Raw genomic sequence first — 18,207 nt, forward strand, 5'->3', positions numbered from 1 at the left:
AGATCTTGGAGGTCGCTACTTTCAAATTCTTGTTCGTGTTCCCACTGTTGAATCTGATGTGAGACGTTCCTGCTTTGAGTTTTGTTCAAACCCTTGTCTCATCATTTCTTACACAGGTGCACAAATTCTTGGACAAGAACTTCGACATGGTCCGGCAGGATGTCTTAGACCTCTTCATCCAGAGCAAGAACAGAGTGAGACGAGCAAAAACCCTTTTTTTTCTCATGACTTCCTCTTATTTTTCTGACATTTACAGTAGCCAACATTTTTGATTGCCCAAGTGATCTTAAATTACATTTAAATGTCATGACTGTTACTCATCATGGTGGTGTCGCACAGCACAACTAAATGTTTTGACTTGTGCTTTTAACCTCTCTGTCAGTAGCACTTCATTTGTAATTATTGTTTTGCTTTACAAATAGATTTTAAGTTGACAGCGACTGTAACGAGCTCTAAATACAAAACTCCTTCTGCTTTTTCAAAATGATGTATTCAAAACACATACCTCCTACTAATACTATCTGACTATTATATGAGTACTAAGAATTGGCTGTTTGCACTTCAGCTAACCTCTTTGTCTTCTGTGTGTGTGTGTGTGTGTGTGTGTGTGTGTGTGTACAGATGGTATCCAGCCTCTTCTTGAAGCACTCAGAGTCCGTGTCTCAGCAGCGGTCTAACGTGCGGCGCAGCAGCGCAGCTCGACGTTATCAGGCCAACACTGTCAGCTCAAAGTTCCAGAGCAGCCTGCAGGAGCTGCTGGAGAAGATGGAAAGGTTTGAATTAACTACACTCCTTTAACCTCTAGGATGATGTTTAAACCTCTAAAAGCACTTTATGATATGAGCAGGAAAAGTGAAATGCAAAAATTGTGTTGAAACTGCTCCTTGTTTTCCACTGAACAGTGCTGTATCTGCATTCATTCAACTCATTTGAGTGTGAATATATGCTAATTTTATTCCTCATACATTTCCACATTAACTGCATACTGTATTTCTGAGAAGGTCGACATATAATTTAATAACTTATGTAACACTCCACCTGCAAATAATGCTAAACTTACTGTGAGACACTGTGAGAACCAGAGTGTGTACAACATCAGGACATAAGGAATGAGTGAAATACGGAGTGGCAGGTGTCCCTCAACTATTCTCTTTGCCTTGGTGTATCATTAGACTACAGATCAGTTCTGACAACCATACAAGCCTTCATTTTCAACGTTTGGAGAAGCCATTTATCTTGGGAAGCTGAATTTCATGTGTTTTATTTGATATCAAATGTCTCTTGTAGATGAAAGCAGGACTCTTGAGGTGTTTCACTCTGGAACAGTAAATATGTAGCTTTAACTGTAAAACTTTCTGCTCAACAGATTTCAACTTAAAAAGCTGATTTATTACCTTTCACACGGACAGTTGACTTCCTTGCAAAGGACTGATTCACTCAGGCTTTATCATCCATTTATGCATCCATTCGTTCTCATCCATCTGTGACAGGTGTAACCCTTATTTTGTGCGATGCATCAAGCCAAACCATCATAAGGTATATTTGCAAGTTGGATGATGTGTGATGTTGCAGGCTTGCAGTGTTTTGGGTTTGTTTTTGTATTGTTTTGTAAAATGCAGCTCATGTGTCTTATGTGTATGTGTGTGTGTATGTGTGTGTGTAGGAGCCAGGAGTGTTTGACATGGAGCTGGTTAACACTCAGCTACATTATTCTGGTATCATGGAGACCATCCACATCAGGAGGGAAGGTTATCCAATCAGATTGCACTTTAACAGCTTCCTATTAAGGTTGGTCACTCATCAATCATCAAGACCCCCACCCCTCCTCCCAAAGTTTGTCCATGAAGGGTTTTTCATATGCAACACAACATATGAGGAGACAGTTATATCTGATTCAGACAGGCATGGTGACATGCGTCACATATCCAGGGAACCAATCTCTAGGCAGGGATGTGGATGTAGGGATGTAGGCAGGGATGTGGATTTTTTTTCACTTTTTAAGTCTTCTTTTTCAGTTTGAACTACGCTTGTAGTCGGAGTAATATTGACCAATCACGTATCAGCAGGCTGCAGCGTATGCAGGAAAAGGAGTCCATGTGAAAAGCAAAAGCAGGCAGAACTTAATGCGCGGTAATGACATCCCGGCTCCCATCAGCGTCATCTGACAACGATTTACCTTCTTATTAAACTCTATAAACACACATCTGCAGCAAGTGCAGCAAACAACCTGTTCTAGATCTTGTGACAAATTCTCTTGACGCTGTCACGAAAGCCGTTCAGTGTTTAGATTTTCAGAAAGGATCGATCCGACCTCGGTTCAACAAACGAGCATTTTAAAAGTAGTTTTCTTCTCCTCTTGAGGACAGACCTGACAAAGCTTCATTTTCACTTTTTACTAATCTGCAGTATGATGTTTAAATTTCAGCAAAAGTAAGACTTTTTTCGCAAGAAAACTTTTTCTGTAAACAATGCAGCACGCGGAAACGGAAGTCTTGACTGGAAGTTGTTTATCGCTAACCGCTGGCTACACGCCCAGCATGTTCACCGTTGTCCCCAGAGGCTATATCGTAGCCAGACTGTAGCCGATGGGTTCCGAAATTGGCCAGAATGAAGCCCTTGTAACTTACTATTTACAGTGAAACTCAGACTCGCCAGAAACAGATGAATGGGCGCTCCTCCGGGGGATTTAATGAACAAAGAAATGACGGCAGTTATTCTGCTGACATATCTCGAGGGGCGAAATTCACTTCACTTTTCTGAACACACGGTCGCTTCTCAAGTTGCTAACGTGAAAACAAACAATGCAGCACGCAGAAAAGGAAGTCTTGACTGGAGGTGGTTTATCGCTAATCACTGTCTTAGCCGGACATGCCTGAAATGTTCACAGTTCTCCCCAGAGGCTATATCGTCTCAGACGACAGCCGATGGGAGATTGCTAGGGAACTAATCCCGTCAATCTGCGGGATGTTCCAGCGAAACGATGGTATCCCTGGAGAAGCCAGGTTTAGTTTTATATCATTATTTGCAAGTTTAGTTTTGATCCAGACCAAGGTTTATTATCCTGTTTGATAAGCTAGTCAAGACGAAGGCTCATGTTATCTGTTACTATAAGGAGGCTTCTGTTAGAATAGTCTTGCTGGCACAGGGGTGGATTTAGAGGTCGACTTACTCAATAAAAGCAAAGATGTAGAGTGAAGGGATTTGCTGTGACAAAACCGTATAAATATTTCATTCTGATAAACAGAGAATCGTTTTTTGGGGTTACATCAGGGCCAGGAGCGGTACTTTAAGCATATTTAAGGAGAAAAATAAGCTCTAACTGAAGCACAGGCAAAGTAAAATATACTACCTCAGCTTTCTGTTCTGCTTTCTTTACTAAAAAGAATTGCTCTCCTTACACCTCACCACCTTCAGCTTGTCAAAACTGCTCTTTTCTTGGCAAGAGAACAATTCACACACCAATTCCTTCCTGCTGAAGTAGCCGTCTGGCACTTGCCAGCTCCTGCAGCAGGAGAGCATCTGAAACCAATTGATTTCACAGCACCTCTGACCAGTGGCTGCCAATGAAATCTAACTTACAGTATTATAGAGAGGCAGGTTCAGATTAATTCACAGTCAGTTAGATTCACATTAAAACCACTGAGTACAAACAAACACTAGGAAAACTCCAGAACCCCAATTAGCCTCACACCGCGTCTCAGATTTATAGCCAATAACAACATACTGTAAGACATTCTCACAGAATCAAGACCCATATGATCCAAATTCACATTTACTTCAGAATTCAGACTTGATTTTCTTTTTAAATGTGTGTTTTGGCATGCACAGGTATAAAGCCCTGCTCTGCCTGAAGGAGCCTCCACCTGCAGACGGAGAAAACTGTGTCATCATGCTCCACAAGCTCGGCCCGGTGAAGTGCGGCTCCTATCAGCTGGGAGTCAGTAAGGTGAGCTCTCTCGGTAACATACGGACATGCAAAACAAGGTCGAATTAATTGAAAATAAAACATAATTACTTCTTGCCTTGTGTCTTTGCGTGTGTTAGATTTTCCTTAAAGAGGAGCTGTATCAGCTGTTGGAGGGGAAGCGGGATCGCGTGCTGAACATCGCCGCCATGACGCTGCAGAGATACACACGCATGATTTTTGTCCGCAAAAACTTTAAGAAGTTCCGGTGGCGTGTGACGCTGTTTGAAGCTCGCAGCAGAGGCTTCCTGGCCAGGTAAAGTTCACTTGTGGTCAAGAGTTTGGATATTTTTGAGCACTCCTCATTTACTCCTTGAGATCAAACCAATTAGGATAGAGCTAAAGACGGATTTTACTTATCCTATCACCTTCTAGACACAATGAAAAAAGAGGGATATAAATGAAAAGTTAATAGCTTGAGCTTTCTTTTAGGGCAGCACACTGACCTACTTGAGGCTGGAGTTTCAGTCCTGAGCTTGGCAATTTAGGCTTAAGCGTTTGGTTTCACTGAGCCAAATAGGTCAAAGCTTATCACAGACAACCTGCGTCTTTTGTTCTTCATGTGAGCAGACAGAGCCCGAGGATTCAGGCCGCGCTCATCCATCAAAGGTGATAGCTTTCTCACTCACTGCCGGTCTGACAGAACCTGGAGACGTGATGCAAATTAGTATTTTATACGAGTATGTAAAAATTCAATTGCTGGCTTAATGAGGACACTAAAAAGGCGATAAACTCAAGGTCAAACATTTTGAAGCTGTAATAACACTTCAGAGATCGTTTGTAACGCTTCGATGATTTAGGGAAATGGCAGTGAATCTAAAATGAATTACATAAATGTGATTAACATAAATCTTTCTACTCTAGAGCGACTGTCAGTTCTCGTAACACTGATTGACGTTTTAGTAAATGCCAGGCTTAAAAACTCAAATATTTCTGCATGTTTCATGGGGAATGTTTGTGTTTTCATGTTGCCAAATGTGTTGAATTTTTACACGCTGGCAACCAACTCGTTCAACATCCTTGTCTTACTTCTTCTCATCTCTCTTCCTGAACAGAAAAAAGTTTGCTCTGAGGAGGAAGTACCTCATTAAGTTCCGCTCCGCCGTGCAGCTCATCGTAAACCGGCTGCGGTACATGAGGGTATGCACGCTGTGTTTGTGTCTGTGTGAACAGGGGGGGAAACTTCTAGGGGACATTTTCAGCACTTGTGTTTGAATAAATGTGTGAAGTGTGATACTGTTGTCTTTCTGTCAGACAGTGGTGGAGCCTGCGAGGAAGGCAGAGGAGGTGAGTGAAAGAAGGGATAGAGTGAAGGCGTCTGAGAGGGAGGAGAGCACAGTTTGAGAAAGAGATGAAGATGTGGCATTAATGTGTAATATGAGTGTGTATGTGTGTAGGATCGCGTCAACAGGGAAGTGGTGAATGTGACTACACTGCCTATCCCTGCTGAGCTGGCAGCATTGCTACAGGCTGCCTCAGGTGCGCACACACACACACACACACACACACACACACACGTATACATACAGCGCACTGATCTGTAGTGAGTCAGTGCTATAAATTAACTTCTATTAACAGACATGTTTCACCTTATCTACAGGTCGGTTCTGCAATATTTACTGTCATATTTCTGTGATGATACGTGGCCTGCTGCGTGTGTGTATGTGGCCATGCGTTTGTTTGTGTGTGTGCGTATAGGTGGTCAGGAGCTGCATTCAGATTGCTTGGCAGTGGTCCAGGCTCCAAAGGTGCAGGTTGACCCCCAGCTAACCCTGCCCCTGGACATCAACAACTACCTCATGACACATTACATCAGGGCCATATTTCGGGTAAACACACACACACAGAAAACCCAGTGTCTACACGCGAAGCACATGAATAAAACATAAATCTATCTCAGTGAACTTAATGGACGAGGACAGTGTTGTTGCACTGTTCTACCCATGTTACTGCGACAGTACACAGTGTATTATCATCTGTAAACACTGTGTGTGTCTGTGTGTGTTTGTAGGAGCCGTTGTTCGGGATGCTGACAGCCCCGCTGGAGAGTTCTCTGATTCGAACTGATGAAGAACAAAAACAAGGAGCTCTGAACGTTTTCATTCTGGTACGTGTTGCATTTACATGCTGCTGGGAAACTCCAGCATTCAGGTCTCTCAAGGCTGCAGGAAGTGTAAAACTTCTTAACCTTTTCAACTTGATTTAAAGTGGTAATCTCAAAGATCTCAGTTTCGTTCTCTTTGGCGACACCAAACAGTAATTGCGGGAGCACACTTCCCAGATATCCAGACAGTGTTGCATGTGTGACGTCCACGGTTGGCTCCGGTCGTAACTCTTGATTTTCCTCGCTGACTGTTTGCCTTCATCTGAGCGTCGAGTTTGTTTCTTTTTCTTTGGATTTTCACTTATTGTTGAAGTTGTATCTGTAGTCATCCATCTTTTCTTTGTTTGTTCAGCCATAGTAGATTACTGTTTACCTGCAACACTTGAAGAGAGCGGAAAAGCAGCCGCTTAGCTCCGCCTACCCTCTCTGTCAGACCAATCACTGCTGGCTGATGGAAACCGTGTCACTAACTGGGCGCTGCTTGAGATTTTTTCCATGAAAGTGGCACCAGACACCCAGTCCATGGGCTCAATTACCATTGTGTTACCTCATTTGGCAATAGACTTAACAGACATTTATTTAAATGAAAATCTTCAAGATTATTACTTTAAGTCAATAAAAAGTCATCACATTAGTTGTTCCTTTTAGTCAAAACGTTTTCTGTCCTTAAACTAATTCAGTTAATACAGGTATCACAAATTGGTAGTTGAATCCTAAAAGCACCATCTCACTCTCTTAACACTTTTACTTGTGTAATATCCAGATCCTTACCTTAGATAATCCAGCCTGGACTCTCCCACCGATTCTTTCCACCGGAAGTGTAGCCACAGGGCGTCTCTCTGTCTCCCATCACTACAGTGCATTGCGTTAAATAAATAAAGTGTGTCCATCTGTTGTTTTGTTTTTGTGGATGCCGTCATGTTGCTGTCAAGCTGCCGCTGTGGGACGTCGTCACCTGTACGGCTGGGTTGGATTCAGGGGGATCCGCGCACGCCAGTTACAGGAATGCATTGCTTGTATTTTGACAGACAGATTAGACGCTCAGTGGGGAGAAATGTCATGGATTTTAAATGTCCGACAGCCCACCACGAACATTCTAGTCCTGTCTAAAGTTAACGAAAACATAACATCCCTGTCGTCAGAGCTTTCATTATCAAAGATTTACAGTATTTTTAGCTCGTCAACGTCTCGTCTTCGTCGTGGAAAAAAAGGTTGTTGACGAACATTTATCGCCATAATTTTTGTCAATGAAAAAATTCTAAATGCCTTTATTTCAATAGATCCTAAGATTTATGGGTGATCCTAACTTGAACGGGGCTCAGGAGAATCTGTTTGGGAACTACATCATCCAGAGAGGACTTGCCAATCCGAGCCTCAGAGATGAGATCCTGGTTCAGGTGGCCAATCAGGTGAGCTCGTTTTTTTTAGCCTGTGGGATAAGAATGAAAACCAAAATTATGACAGAATCTTTCTCCGGTATTTCACAATAGGTCTTAATTGTCTCCTCTTCTCTTTTAGGTGTGGAAGAATCCCAACATTTTGAATTCAGAGCGCGGCTGGCTCCTCCTCTGCTCCTGTCTCTCTGCCTTCCTGCCCTCTCAAAGGCTGGCCAAGTACCTGCTGAAGTATGAAACACAGTCAGACAGTGAAACATTTTCACATTACTGTACAAAGTGTCTCTATATTAATCAAACAGTATATGTATGACCTGCTTTCTTTCACCTTCGTTCATAAATCCAGTTGTCGTAGTTGTGCACACTCTGTTGTGCTTGTTGTAGATTTGTGTCTGACTACGGACCCGAGGGCTACGACTGTGTGTGTCAGCACCGTCTGCTTCAGGCTCTGCAGCGGCTGAACGTCGGGCCGGAGTACGTCCGCACGTACCCGCCTTGTCTGCTGGAGTGGACCGCCAATCGCAAGAGAGCTCACACTGTTCTGCACATACACTGCTTCGATGGTGAGAACACACACAAACACACAGGGAGGGGATTTTACTGATTTAATTTCCAGAACTAAGTGCAAAATTTTTAATTGATGGAAATTTGAGTGTCATGTCTTTACTCAACATTTGCAGTAAAGTGCCCTTGAGTAAAGACACTTAACAAGCATTTAATCGTGCCATTTCAAACATAACTCTCTTGTAGTAGAGATAATGTATGCAAAGAGATGTCCTAGTTAAATGGGTTTATAGAAGGGATCAAATAAGATTTAAAAAAAGCTTGTAAATGCACTGAGAGTTGTAAAACCAAGCTGTTTCTTTAATTTGATTTACATTTCATTTACCTTTGTGTGGGTTTTGTTTCGTGTGTCGACTTCGACTCCCTTTTCATTGACCCAACGTTACCTCTGTTTTCTTGTCTGCTTTTTACCTGAGCCCCTCCACTATTGAGCACAGACGAGTTATCTGTCTGTCTCTCTCTCATTTCCTCCTCTCATCCAGCTAATCTGTCCTCTGGCCTTTTGGCAAGCCTACTGAGGATTAGACAACACCTGATACTCGCTCTGGTTCACTGGCTGTGTTTGTGTCTGTTTGTTGCTGCTGGTGTCTGCGTAAATCATCATAGACAGACAGAGAGAGAGAGAGGCTGCTAGCAACTCTGTTTTGATGATACAGCTGAGGATTTATTTCATAACCTGATTTAAATGGTTCTTAATGTGTGACAAGATGAAAAGAACACCAAGCGTCAACCGTTGTAGTTTCTGTTAAGTAAATACTGTGTGTAAGAAGCTATTTTTCATATCTACAGTTTGTCCTTTTCCCTGCAGCTGTGTCCTTCCTGTGTCCTCTACACTCCTGGACGACAGGAGAGGAAATGGCCAAAGATATCTTACAACACAGGTATAATCCCACTGTGCAAAATAAGCTCTAAAATATGGATTCAATTACAAGCAAACGTTAAAAAAAGAGGAAATAAAAGGAGATTAAAAGAACCTGGAGTACTGAGATTGTTGTGTATGTCACTGTGCGTGTTTGTGTGTGTAGGGGTGTAGTGGAGGGCCGGCGAGGCTGGTCCGTGCTGCTGAAGGAGCCGGCTCAGTGGGTGGAGCTGGAGGGCTCAGACTACGTTCTGGATCTGATGTCGGATCTGGAGCTTCCCGCTGACTTCCCCAAACACAGCAGCTACTTCATCATCTCTGCACAGGAGCCGACCAGAGTGCGGCCCAATGCCAGCATGTGAGACACACACACACACACACACACACACACACACACACGCACACACACAAATCTTGTCTGAGATTTCATGAACTTATCCAACCAAGAGAAAGATGAGTTTTACAACGAGAGACTTGACCTTAACTTATTAATGTTTACATTTTATGCTTCTTTTCTATTATACTGAAGTTTTTACTCCACTACATTCATCTGACAGCAGTAGTTTCTTTTCTAATTAAAATTGTACCATAAAAAACATGTGATAAGCTTATAACAACCCATTATAAAAAATTAAGTGTCTCGGGGCCCCTTGACAAAGTTTTATTTGTGTATGGGAGTATTGCTACTGGTTTCTTGGGTCATGGTAAAGTATGAAGAGTGGTTCAAACATTTTTCTGATAATACTTCTTACACCTGTGCAAGATTTAAGTTCTGATGAAGATGCTTTAAAGAGCAGCTCCAGTCATGTTTTAAGACATAAAACGCTCTGCTTGAAATAATTAATTGTCTCTGATGTGTTTTTTTCTGCAAAATATGTTTAATATCCTTCCTCCCAAGGCATCTCCTCCTTCTCTCTCCTACTATGTGCTACGTTTGTCCTTTAGTAAAATCACAGCCAAAAACAAAACACGTCTCTGCCATCGTTTAGTGGCAACTTGTTTTAACTTAGCTAGCTTGAAATGTACTCATTAGTAGTAACGTTAATGTTAGTCAGTAGTGAGTTTGCAAAAATGACGATGACGGTTACAGCTGGCTCGCTCATCGCCAAAATGGTTGCCATAGGTTGCACATAATGTATGCATAGCGTCACCCCGTCCATTAACGGGATTGGCTCCTTAGGTTTGTGACGTCTCAAACCTGCCAATCTGAAAACGTGTTGTTCAGTCTGTCCTTGGTACACTGCAGTTTATAAGCAGACAGGCCCAGCCATGGAGATGACTGCTGATGTTGTTCATGATATGTCTCCACCACATGGAGAACACCACATGGAGATGTTTACAAGGTTAAACACTTGATTTTCACTGGAGGGGGGCTTTAATAACTAAATTGTTTTATGTTTTGCAGAAGCCTGTTGGGTGGTGGGTTTGACATGAACGGTGACGTCATGTCTTCAGCCTTCCCTGGCTCTGATGGACAAGGTAAACACTTAATAAAAAACTGAAAGCTCACACACACTGATTTTAATTACAGTTGATCTTAAAGCACTCTCCCCTCCCCTCCTCTCCTCTCGCAGACTTTGAGCCTCAGAGAGGGATGGATCGTTACCTCGACAGCCTGTTTGACCCGGTACTGTCTGACGGAGCCGGAGTAAGTTACATAACTCACTCACACTGACACACTTGTCCACCCGAGAGGGTAACCTGGTAACTGCACAGGTCTAATAAAGCTCTGTGAAGATCTTAAGTTAACATGGGGTTAGCTTACGTCATAATGAGTGAAGTAATGTGAATTCAAGCAGCATATAAGTTAATAAGTGCACTGCCTGCATCCTCAAATTTTCTTCACATACATTCAGATTTTTTTTTTCTTTTCTAAATACATCAATTCAAATAAAGATTTCTTTTTTTTTAATTAAAGGAAGGTAGGGAGCTATTTGTCAATCATACACTGAATAACAATCACTACTAGATTTGCAGTCCAGTCTTCTGAGACAGTGGTTCTCATAGCAAGTCGCGGGGTCCTTTGAGGGGTTACACGCTGTCCCCCAAGATTAATTTTTACTATAAACTAAAAGTAATACTATTACAGAATGTATAATTATTTTGATCATGGGTTTCATACAGTTTCTGTAACAAAACATGCAAAAGCAAACATCCTATTAATTTGGGACTCTGCGAATCAAATGGGGGTCAATGGTCTAAAAAGTTTAGTGTTCCCTGACATGAAAACATTTGAGAATCACTGTCCTATAATGTGCAAAACTGCAGCCACCACATATGTCTGCAAATATTTCCCAAACTATAACGATTATGTCAAAATTGTTTGCGAACAGATCTTGTTCTAGTTCAAAATTTAAATGAACAATATGTTGTCCTTTTTCAGGCTCGCCCCTTGCTCTTTGGGCCTTCTTATGTTCGATCTAGTTCAAGTACAGGTCCCAATTTAATAAAAAACACAGGTTTATCAGTCAGACCTGTAGAGAAAAAGAATAGCAGTTAGCCTAGTTTGCACACTACTAGTAAACACTTCCTCGTTGTATACGTAGCAGATGGCAGATGTATTGTTTTATCTTGCCTCCCCTTAGATGACTGCTTTCTGCTCACTTTGGGCCGCAGTAAAACTCCTCTGTCGGCTCATTCACCATGAATTACGTCAAACACAAACCTTACACTTCACCACCGTTTCTGAAGCTCAAGTTGTCGTGATACCTGGAGGTTGTTGATTGAGTTAAATCCGACTGTATTTAGTCGGGGCGATGGTGCAGTGAATGCTGTCCGTGTTGGATCTATCAGTCCTCAGCTGGGACGGCGATGTGGTGAACGTTAGCCGTGCTATCGGATGTGGCTGACAGGAATTAGCATGTATCAGATGTGTTCGACAGACCTCTCCCGCCCAGCAACCTATTACGTTACCCAGTTACCGTAACTGTCACAGCCACTAGATAGCCACGGTGATTTCCCACCCCAGGCAACGCAGGGATCTGCTTACGAGGAACTGACACTCTGGCAAATGAAGGGCTTACTATTTAATGAGACATGGCCTACAAACACACACACTCCTGTGGATTTATGGGTCAGTGGATGATTTCTGATGGAACGGCTGCACAAACGAGAGGGAGCTTCCTCTGATCTGACAGTCTGAATGTGCTCTGATTACACGAGTGTTGTAAATATTTTTAATGCCTCTGTGCGTCTCTCTAGCACTCTACAAGGAACACTCCAAGAAATATCTGTCTTTTAGAATCTAAAACTTTAATCATCAGTTTAAAAAGCATCTCTGCAAACAAAACAACACAACAACAAACTGATGCGTTGATGGGTCTCAGAGTATTTTTTTTTAAACTCTACTTCCATGTTATTTTATTGCCTCCTCATAACCCTGAAAGTTATACAGTATAGACTATAATAATATACTATATTCAGTGATTTGTAAATTAAAGTTATAATCTCCAAGGTTGTCATTTCAATTAATGTCTGTTAAATCACTATCTATCAACGAATGAGGTAACACAATGGTGATTGAGCCTATGGCCCACTGATAAAAGCCTTTGCATTTGCAGTATTACAGACTGGGTGTCTGGTACGACCTTTGCAGAAAAAATCACAAGCAGCGCCCAGTTAGTGACGCGTTTTCCATCAGCCAGCAGTGGTTGGTCTGCCAGAGAGGGTAGGCGGAGCTAAGCGGCTGCTTTTCCAGTCTCTGCAAGTGTTGCGAGTAAACAGTAATCTGCTATGGCTGAACAAACAAAGAAAAGATGGATGACTACAGATACAACTTCAACAATAAGTGAAAATCCAAAGAAAAAGAAACAAACTCGACGCTCAGATGAAGCAAACAGTCTAAAAAGGAAAGCGACCGTCAGCGAGGAAAATCAAGAGTTACAACCGGAGCCAACTGTGGACGTCACACATGCAACACTGTCTGGATATCTGGGAAGTGTGCTCCCGCAATTTATCACCATAGGTGCCGCCAAAGAGAACGAAACTGAGATCTTCAGATTACCATTTTAAATGACAATTTTTATGTGCATACTAAACACTAAACATGTTGATTGGATGTTGATGTTGATGTTGATGGAGTAAATTCTGCTGCCACAGTGGTTTGATTTGGATCATTTTGGTTGCTTATAGAGTCTATTATAACTGCAGAATATCCAAGCTAAATGCATCTTATATACACTGTAATGGAGCAATCTGTACACCATTCAGAGGTCAGGCTAGGTCAACTTTTCCATACCAGAGTTGCAGTACTGATATGTAATACATTTTCTTATGATTAACTTTTAATAAGATACTGATGTTTCTCTAAAAATCTCAAAAAAATATATACAATAACTTCTGCAGGGTGGTGCAGTGGTTAGCGCTGGTTCGAATCCCGGTTCAGATGTAGGGGTCCTCTGTGTGGAGATTGCATGTTCTCCCCGTGCATGCGCCAGTTCTCTCCGGCTTCCTCCCACAGTCCAAAGACATGCTCCTTAGGTTAATTGGTGACTCTAAATTGCCCTTACGTGTGGGTGTGGGCATGAAAGGTTGTCTGTCTGTCGCATCAGTGTTAGAAGTAAAATGTGCTTCAAGTTGCCATGAAAACTAGATTATATATATATGTGTGTGTGTGTTTTATATCACAAAAGTACTGAGCTAATTGTCACCTTTACGTCAGTACCTATGTAAAATAAATAAGAAAAAGTCATTATGTAGGTATCTTTAATAATATTTTAGAGTTTTAAATTCCTGGAAATCATACAAAATGTTGATGACTCATCCTGCACTTAGGGCGTTTACTTCTTTCTTTCCAGTTAAATTCTTTCTTGAATATTTACGAGCTGGCTAGCAGACGGCCTTCCTTGCCCTACTTTATGTTAATATAAGCCGAAATCACTGCGGTATCTGGTTGAATTAGAGCTCTTTTTTAGGGTTAAGCCTGATGGTGTTCTTTTTCTTTTCTTACTGACAACAAATCTCGAGCTGCACAGTAGCGCTGGAGCGGATGGAGGATGATTAATATTCAAAAGATAGATTTTTGGGGTATTTCTTATGCATTCATGTTTAATCTGATGTTCAGTTAGAAGCTTACTGTCTGTCTGTCATTACAGGAAGTAGAATCCGCTGCAGGACTGTCCAGTAGGATCAAGGGCGCCGGAGGAGTTGGAGGGGGATGGCAACAGCAAGGGCAGTCCACTGGTCCCCCACCTCCACCTGGGGGTCAGTCAAAAAACACAGGCTCTGATGAAATAATGCCCTTGTTCACTCATTCACTAATTCCTGTTTAATAACCACCAGTGTTTACTCTTTAGTAATTCAGGTCGTTTTATGTCATCACTAACGTGTGTAGTCTGACACAACATTAACTTTTGCTTCTATGAACACGTTGTATTGAGGGACAGTTTGCAAAAAGTAGAGTACATACAAGGGCAGCTTTTAAGTTCCTTTTTAAGAATTTTGCGAGGGTTTTATACACAAACATTTAAGGAACAGATTTAAATAAAATGTTTTTTTAATTCCCAAAATTGTACGGCCAAAAGAGCACAGTGTGTGGTGTATGCTTTGGGTCAGACAGAAGGCATCCATCAATCACAATCCGTACAGAAAGCATCATAAAACATTACAAAAACTAACTTTTATAGTAGACACAGTGTGTTTTTGTGAAGTATTGATCCATTTATTATGTAGACAACTGAGACAATGAAACAACCTTAATATCTCCACAAATCATTTACCAGTGTAATCAAACAAACACACTAAAACCCTGACAGGGATGTGATGTGAGCGTGTTTGTGTGTCCACAGCTGTGAGAGTCCTTCCCGTGGGAGGCGTGATGTCGCCTCCTGTTGCTGCGGTGGCACCTGTAACACCTGGTTTGTGTCAAGTGTGAAGAGAAATATGTGGGGAAAAAAAAAAAAATCAAACATAATTTTCCTCCCGCCATCCTGCTGACTGTGTCGCTCCTCCTCTCTCCTCCAGATGCCCAGCAGGCTGTTTTGGCCCAGCAGCAGCAGGCGATCGTGAACCAGCAGGCCATCATCATGGTAAACCCTCCGTCTGGATCTGCGGCTGTTTATTTGATGCAGCGCTCTTATTTTGGAATTGATAAGTCATCTTTTTTCTTTCCCAGGCTCAGCAGATGACCATGCAGGCTATGGCCATCGTAAGCAGCCCTGTGACGAGCCCACCCACCTCCCCAATCACGAGTCCCCCCATGAGCCCTCTGCTCCACCACCCTCCCAGCCCGTACGCACCCGCCAGCCCCTACGCTGTCATACCCCCAAGTCCGTACGCTAACATCCCGCCCAGCCCCTACGCTAACTTCACTCCCACTCCCTACGCTGAGGCAGACATCCCGCCCAGCCCCTATCCTCCGTCTGCTCGACAGGAACAAACCGCTGCGCCCCAGACTCACCCCGCAGCTCAGCCACAGCCTCAGGCCACCCGCCCCAACCGCAACCCTCAACCCAGCTCCACCAAAACCAACAAAACTGAGCCAGCACAGCCTAAAGCCAGCGCTGCTGCACAGGTCAGTAACTCTGAGACATGTGAGGTAACAGTCCAGAATGACATGTTACATAATGATGCAGTTTAATTCATTAAGGATAACTCCAACAACAACAGACAGCGCCTCCCCAGGAAATATTATGACCCCAAACGAGATGCAGTTTCCTTTTAATTGACAGAGTGAGTGTTGGTTATTAATAAAGAAGGACTGTGTTGTCAGGATGATGAGCTAAAAGAGTGCACCAACAGAAGGTGCAAGCTATAAAACACAGTCATTTCTATGACTCAAAGGTAAGCATGTAAAATAAACTTAATTTAATCTCAGGAGATCGGACCGGACTATAGAAAAACAGACATAGCCGAACAGAACAAAAGGACAACAGTGACATCCAGACATCAATAATTAGATTTAAGTTAAATATGCAGTTAAACGGCAGAATCAGACAGTAAAAAGGAGGAAAAAATCCCTCATCCCCGTCTCCAAACAGAATAAATCAGGAGTGATAAGCGATGCAGATGTGCCTCTTGCAGCTGCTGCATCATGTCTTTTATTGTAATGCCTTAGCTTTGGTTAAGAGGGTATTCTGAGTCTGCAGTAATGAAGGTGTGGTGATGTATGCGTGCATTTATCATTCAATATTTCTTCAGCCTAGATAGTGTTTTTTTTGGGAGGGTGACAGGTGCACATTTTAAGAGTAAGGATTTTTATATATCCAGTTTTTCAACACATACATGGATTTAAACATGAAAACACAACACATCTGTGAATCAAGGATGATCACAAAATAAAAAGTAATCATGCCAAATTGCAGATTATTCCTTGCATATTTCTAGAATCTGTTGCAACACTTCAGTACAATATCTGATATTAGCGTGACTTTGTCCTAGTTCAAACCAAATACCAAGAGACAAAATATCTGCAAAGCCTTGAGTGCAAACTCTCCATCCTCTCTGTGTGGTTCTTTCAGGTTCAGTCAGATAAGGACAGCATCCCTCGGAGGAAAGCTCCCGGCGTCCCGATAAACAAGGACAAACCAGCCAGAAAGTTTGGTAAGAGAAAGAGAGACAGGAAACATGAGAGAGTGAGCGAGCCAAAGAAAAAAAGAGAAGTCCGTTTAGTTAAAACTCCTATTTGTGAAAGCTTTAACTCCTTTTTTGTCTGTGTCTTGTGTGTGTGTTTCAGCCCCAGTAGTGACGTCTCCTCCGCCCCCTGCTGGAGAGGTGGTGAAGTACTCACCTAAGACTTCAGATCACATCGTCCCCAGCACAGACATCCAAGGTATCTGAAACATGATGGTGTCATTTAACTGTTAAATGATCATCAACTTTCATATCTCTTGATTTGTAACAGGCACATTGGCATATATTTGGATTTAAAGCAATGAAAGAAAATATAAAAGTGTAATTCTGACACTTTTTTTATTATTTAATAGAGATCATCAAAAGGTACAACTCCCCACCTCCACCGCCAGACGTGCTGCCACCTGGCAAGAGGTGAGGCCTCACAAACACACCCACAAACACACACACAGACTGATAAAAGCTGAGGAGTGAGCGCAGCCATGGTGGTTTTAAACTGATGGATCTCTGCTTGCAACCACAGCAGTTGGTGCTATATTCAGTCAGAGGCTTAACTGTGCATACTGTAAAACCCAGACTAAAACAAGCCTCCAACAGATACCGACTGAGCACACAGCACCAGATGATTATATTTACACACGTTAAACACAAACACACAGATTTTACAGAACACTACATTTGTTGTTCCTGCAAACTGCACTGTGTGTTTTTGACTCTGTGTGGATGTATTTAGGAGACCAGAGGGGAAGTTTAAGAAGAAGCAAACTCCTCGTGATGAAGCTTTACAGATCCTCAAACCCCAGATGGACAACCCTCCTGCTCCACAGGTACACAAACACACACACACACACACGTATCTGCAGATTAAACAGTCTCTGAATGCATCAGTGTGCACGTGCATTTTAGACAAAAAGGAGGCAGTCATGTAGGGGAATGTTTTTGTGTCTGTGCAGCCGAAACGTCCTGTTGCTTCCTCACCGTCTGCGTCTGCAATGAAAGAAGCTGGATTTAAACCCACCAAGAGCACGAGAGCACCTGATCGCCCTCTCCCCATACCTCCTCCAGGTGCTCACACTCACTCAAAATATACACTTATCTACTTATTACTACTCAGACAAGACTACATCACTTTGCAGAATTAAAGGTATCTTGTGGAGGTTTCCAATGTAGGATATATCTTCTGTTTCCTGGACTGCAGTGCCCCTAGTGGTCAACAAATCTAGCTTGTACCTTATCACAAAAGTTCTCATTATTCTAACTACTTATCTGTACCATAAGCCTTTAAGCTGTTGTTTCAAATAATCATTATAAAATCCAATCTGTATACCTCTGAGTAAGGTTAAGTCTCACAGATCCAGTGCAGCTTAGGCTAATCATCCTGCTAGTGCAGGGGTTGTAAACCATTTACTAAAGAGAGCAAACACTCTGCAGGTTTTTATTTTAACCAAACAATCCCTCACTGAGAAGCTTTCCATCGAGGACAGGAAAATAACTGATCCGTGGAATCACCTGAGAGATGAAAAACCTGCAGCAATTGGCTCTCAAGGGCACACAATCAGCCAATTCTGCACTAAATGTAGAAGAGAACAAAAACTAAAAGAGGTTTTGTCGTGCCGCTTAGCATTGACCTCTTCTGAAATGTGCCACATGTCCTTACATACGCCCACTAGACCTCATTTTGTCAGGGGACGTCTCACAGTATTCTGCATAAATTCTGCTTTGACTTTAACCAGAGTGACAGTTCTCCTCATTT

At 42.4% G+C, this 18,207-nt stretch overlaps 1 protein-coding gene across 1 annotated transcript in view; it reads left to right on the plus strand.

Annotated features, from left to right (window-relative positions):
* myo15ab (myosin XVAb) overlaps positions 1–18,207 on the plus strand; it is a 49,019-nt gene that overhangs the window by 14,685 nt on the left and 16,127 nt on the right. Inside the window, 27 exon segments of the mRNA XM_069666342.1 lie at positions 117–194; positions 622–773; positions 1,491–1,536; positions 1,664–1,788; positions 3,829–3,946; positions 4,045–4,220; positions 5,020–5,104; positions 5,219–5,272; positions 5,362–5,443; positions 5,663–5,793; positions 5,976–6,071; positions 7,349–7,477; positions 7,587–7,693; positions 7,847–8,025; positions 8,835–8,907; positions 9,052–9,243; positions 10,291–10,364; positions 10,460–10,533; positions 13,979–14,087; positions 14,672–14,740; positions 14,847–14,911; positions 14,998–15,322; positions 16,353–16,424; positions 16,558–16,653; positions 16,808–16,868; positions 17,188–17,281; positions 17,408–17,519. Of these exon segments, the coding sequence (XP_069522443.1) occupies positions 117–194; positions 622–773; positions 1,491–1,536; positions 1,664–1,788; positions 3,829–3,946; positions 4,045–4,220; positions 5,020–5,104; positions 5,219–5,272; positions 5,362–5,443; positions 5,663–5,793; positions 5,976–6,071; positions 7,349–7,477; positions 7,587–7,693; positions 7,847–8,025; positions 8,835–8,907; positions 9,052–9,243; positions 10,291–10,364; positions 10,460–10,533; positions 13,979–14,087; positions 14,672–14,740; positions 14,847–14,911; positions 14,998–15,322; positions 16,353–16,424; positions 16,558–16,653; positions 16,808–16,868; positions 17,188–17,281; positions 17,408–17,519 (2,974 nt within the window).

The sequence above is a fragment of the Semicossyphus pulcher genome, unplaced genomic scaffold (genome assembly GCF_022749685.1).
Source record: "Semicossyphus pulcher isolate SPU_LCO1_2020_fin unplaced genomic scaffold, fSemPul1.0.p SCAF_17, whole genome shotgun sequence".
In the NCBI taxonomy this organism is placed as follows: Eukaryota; Metazoa; Chordata; class Actinopteri; order Labriformes; family Labridae; genus Semicossyphus; species Semicossyphus pulcher.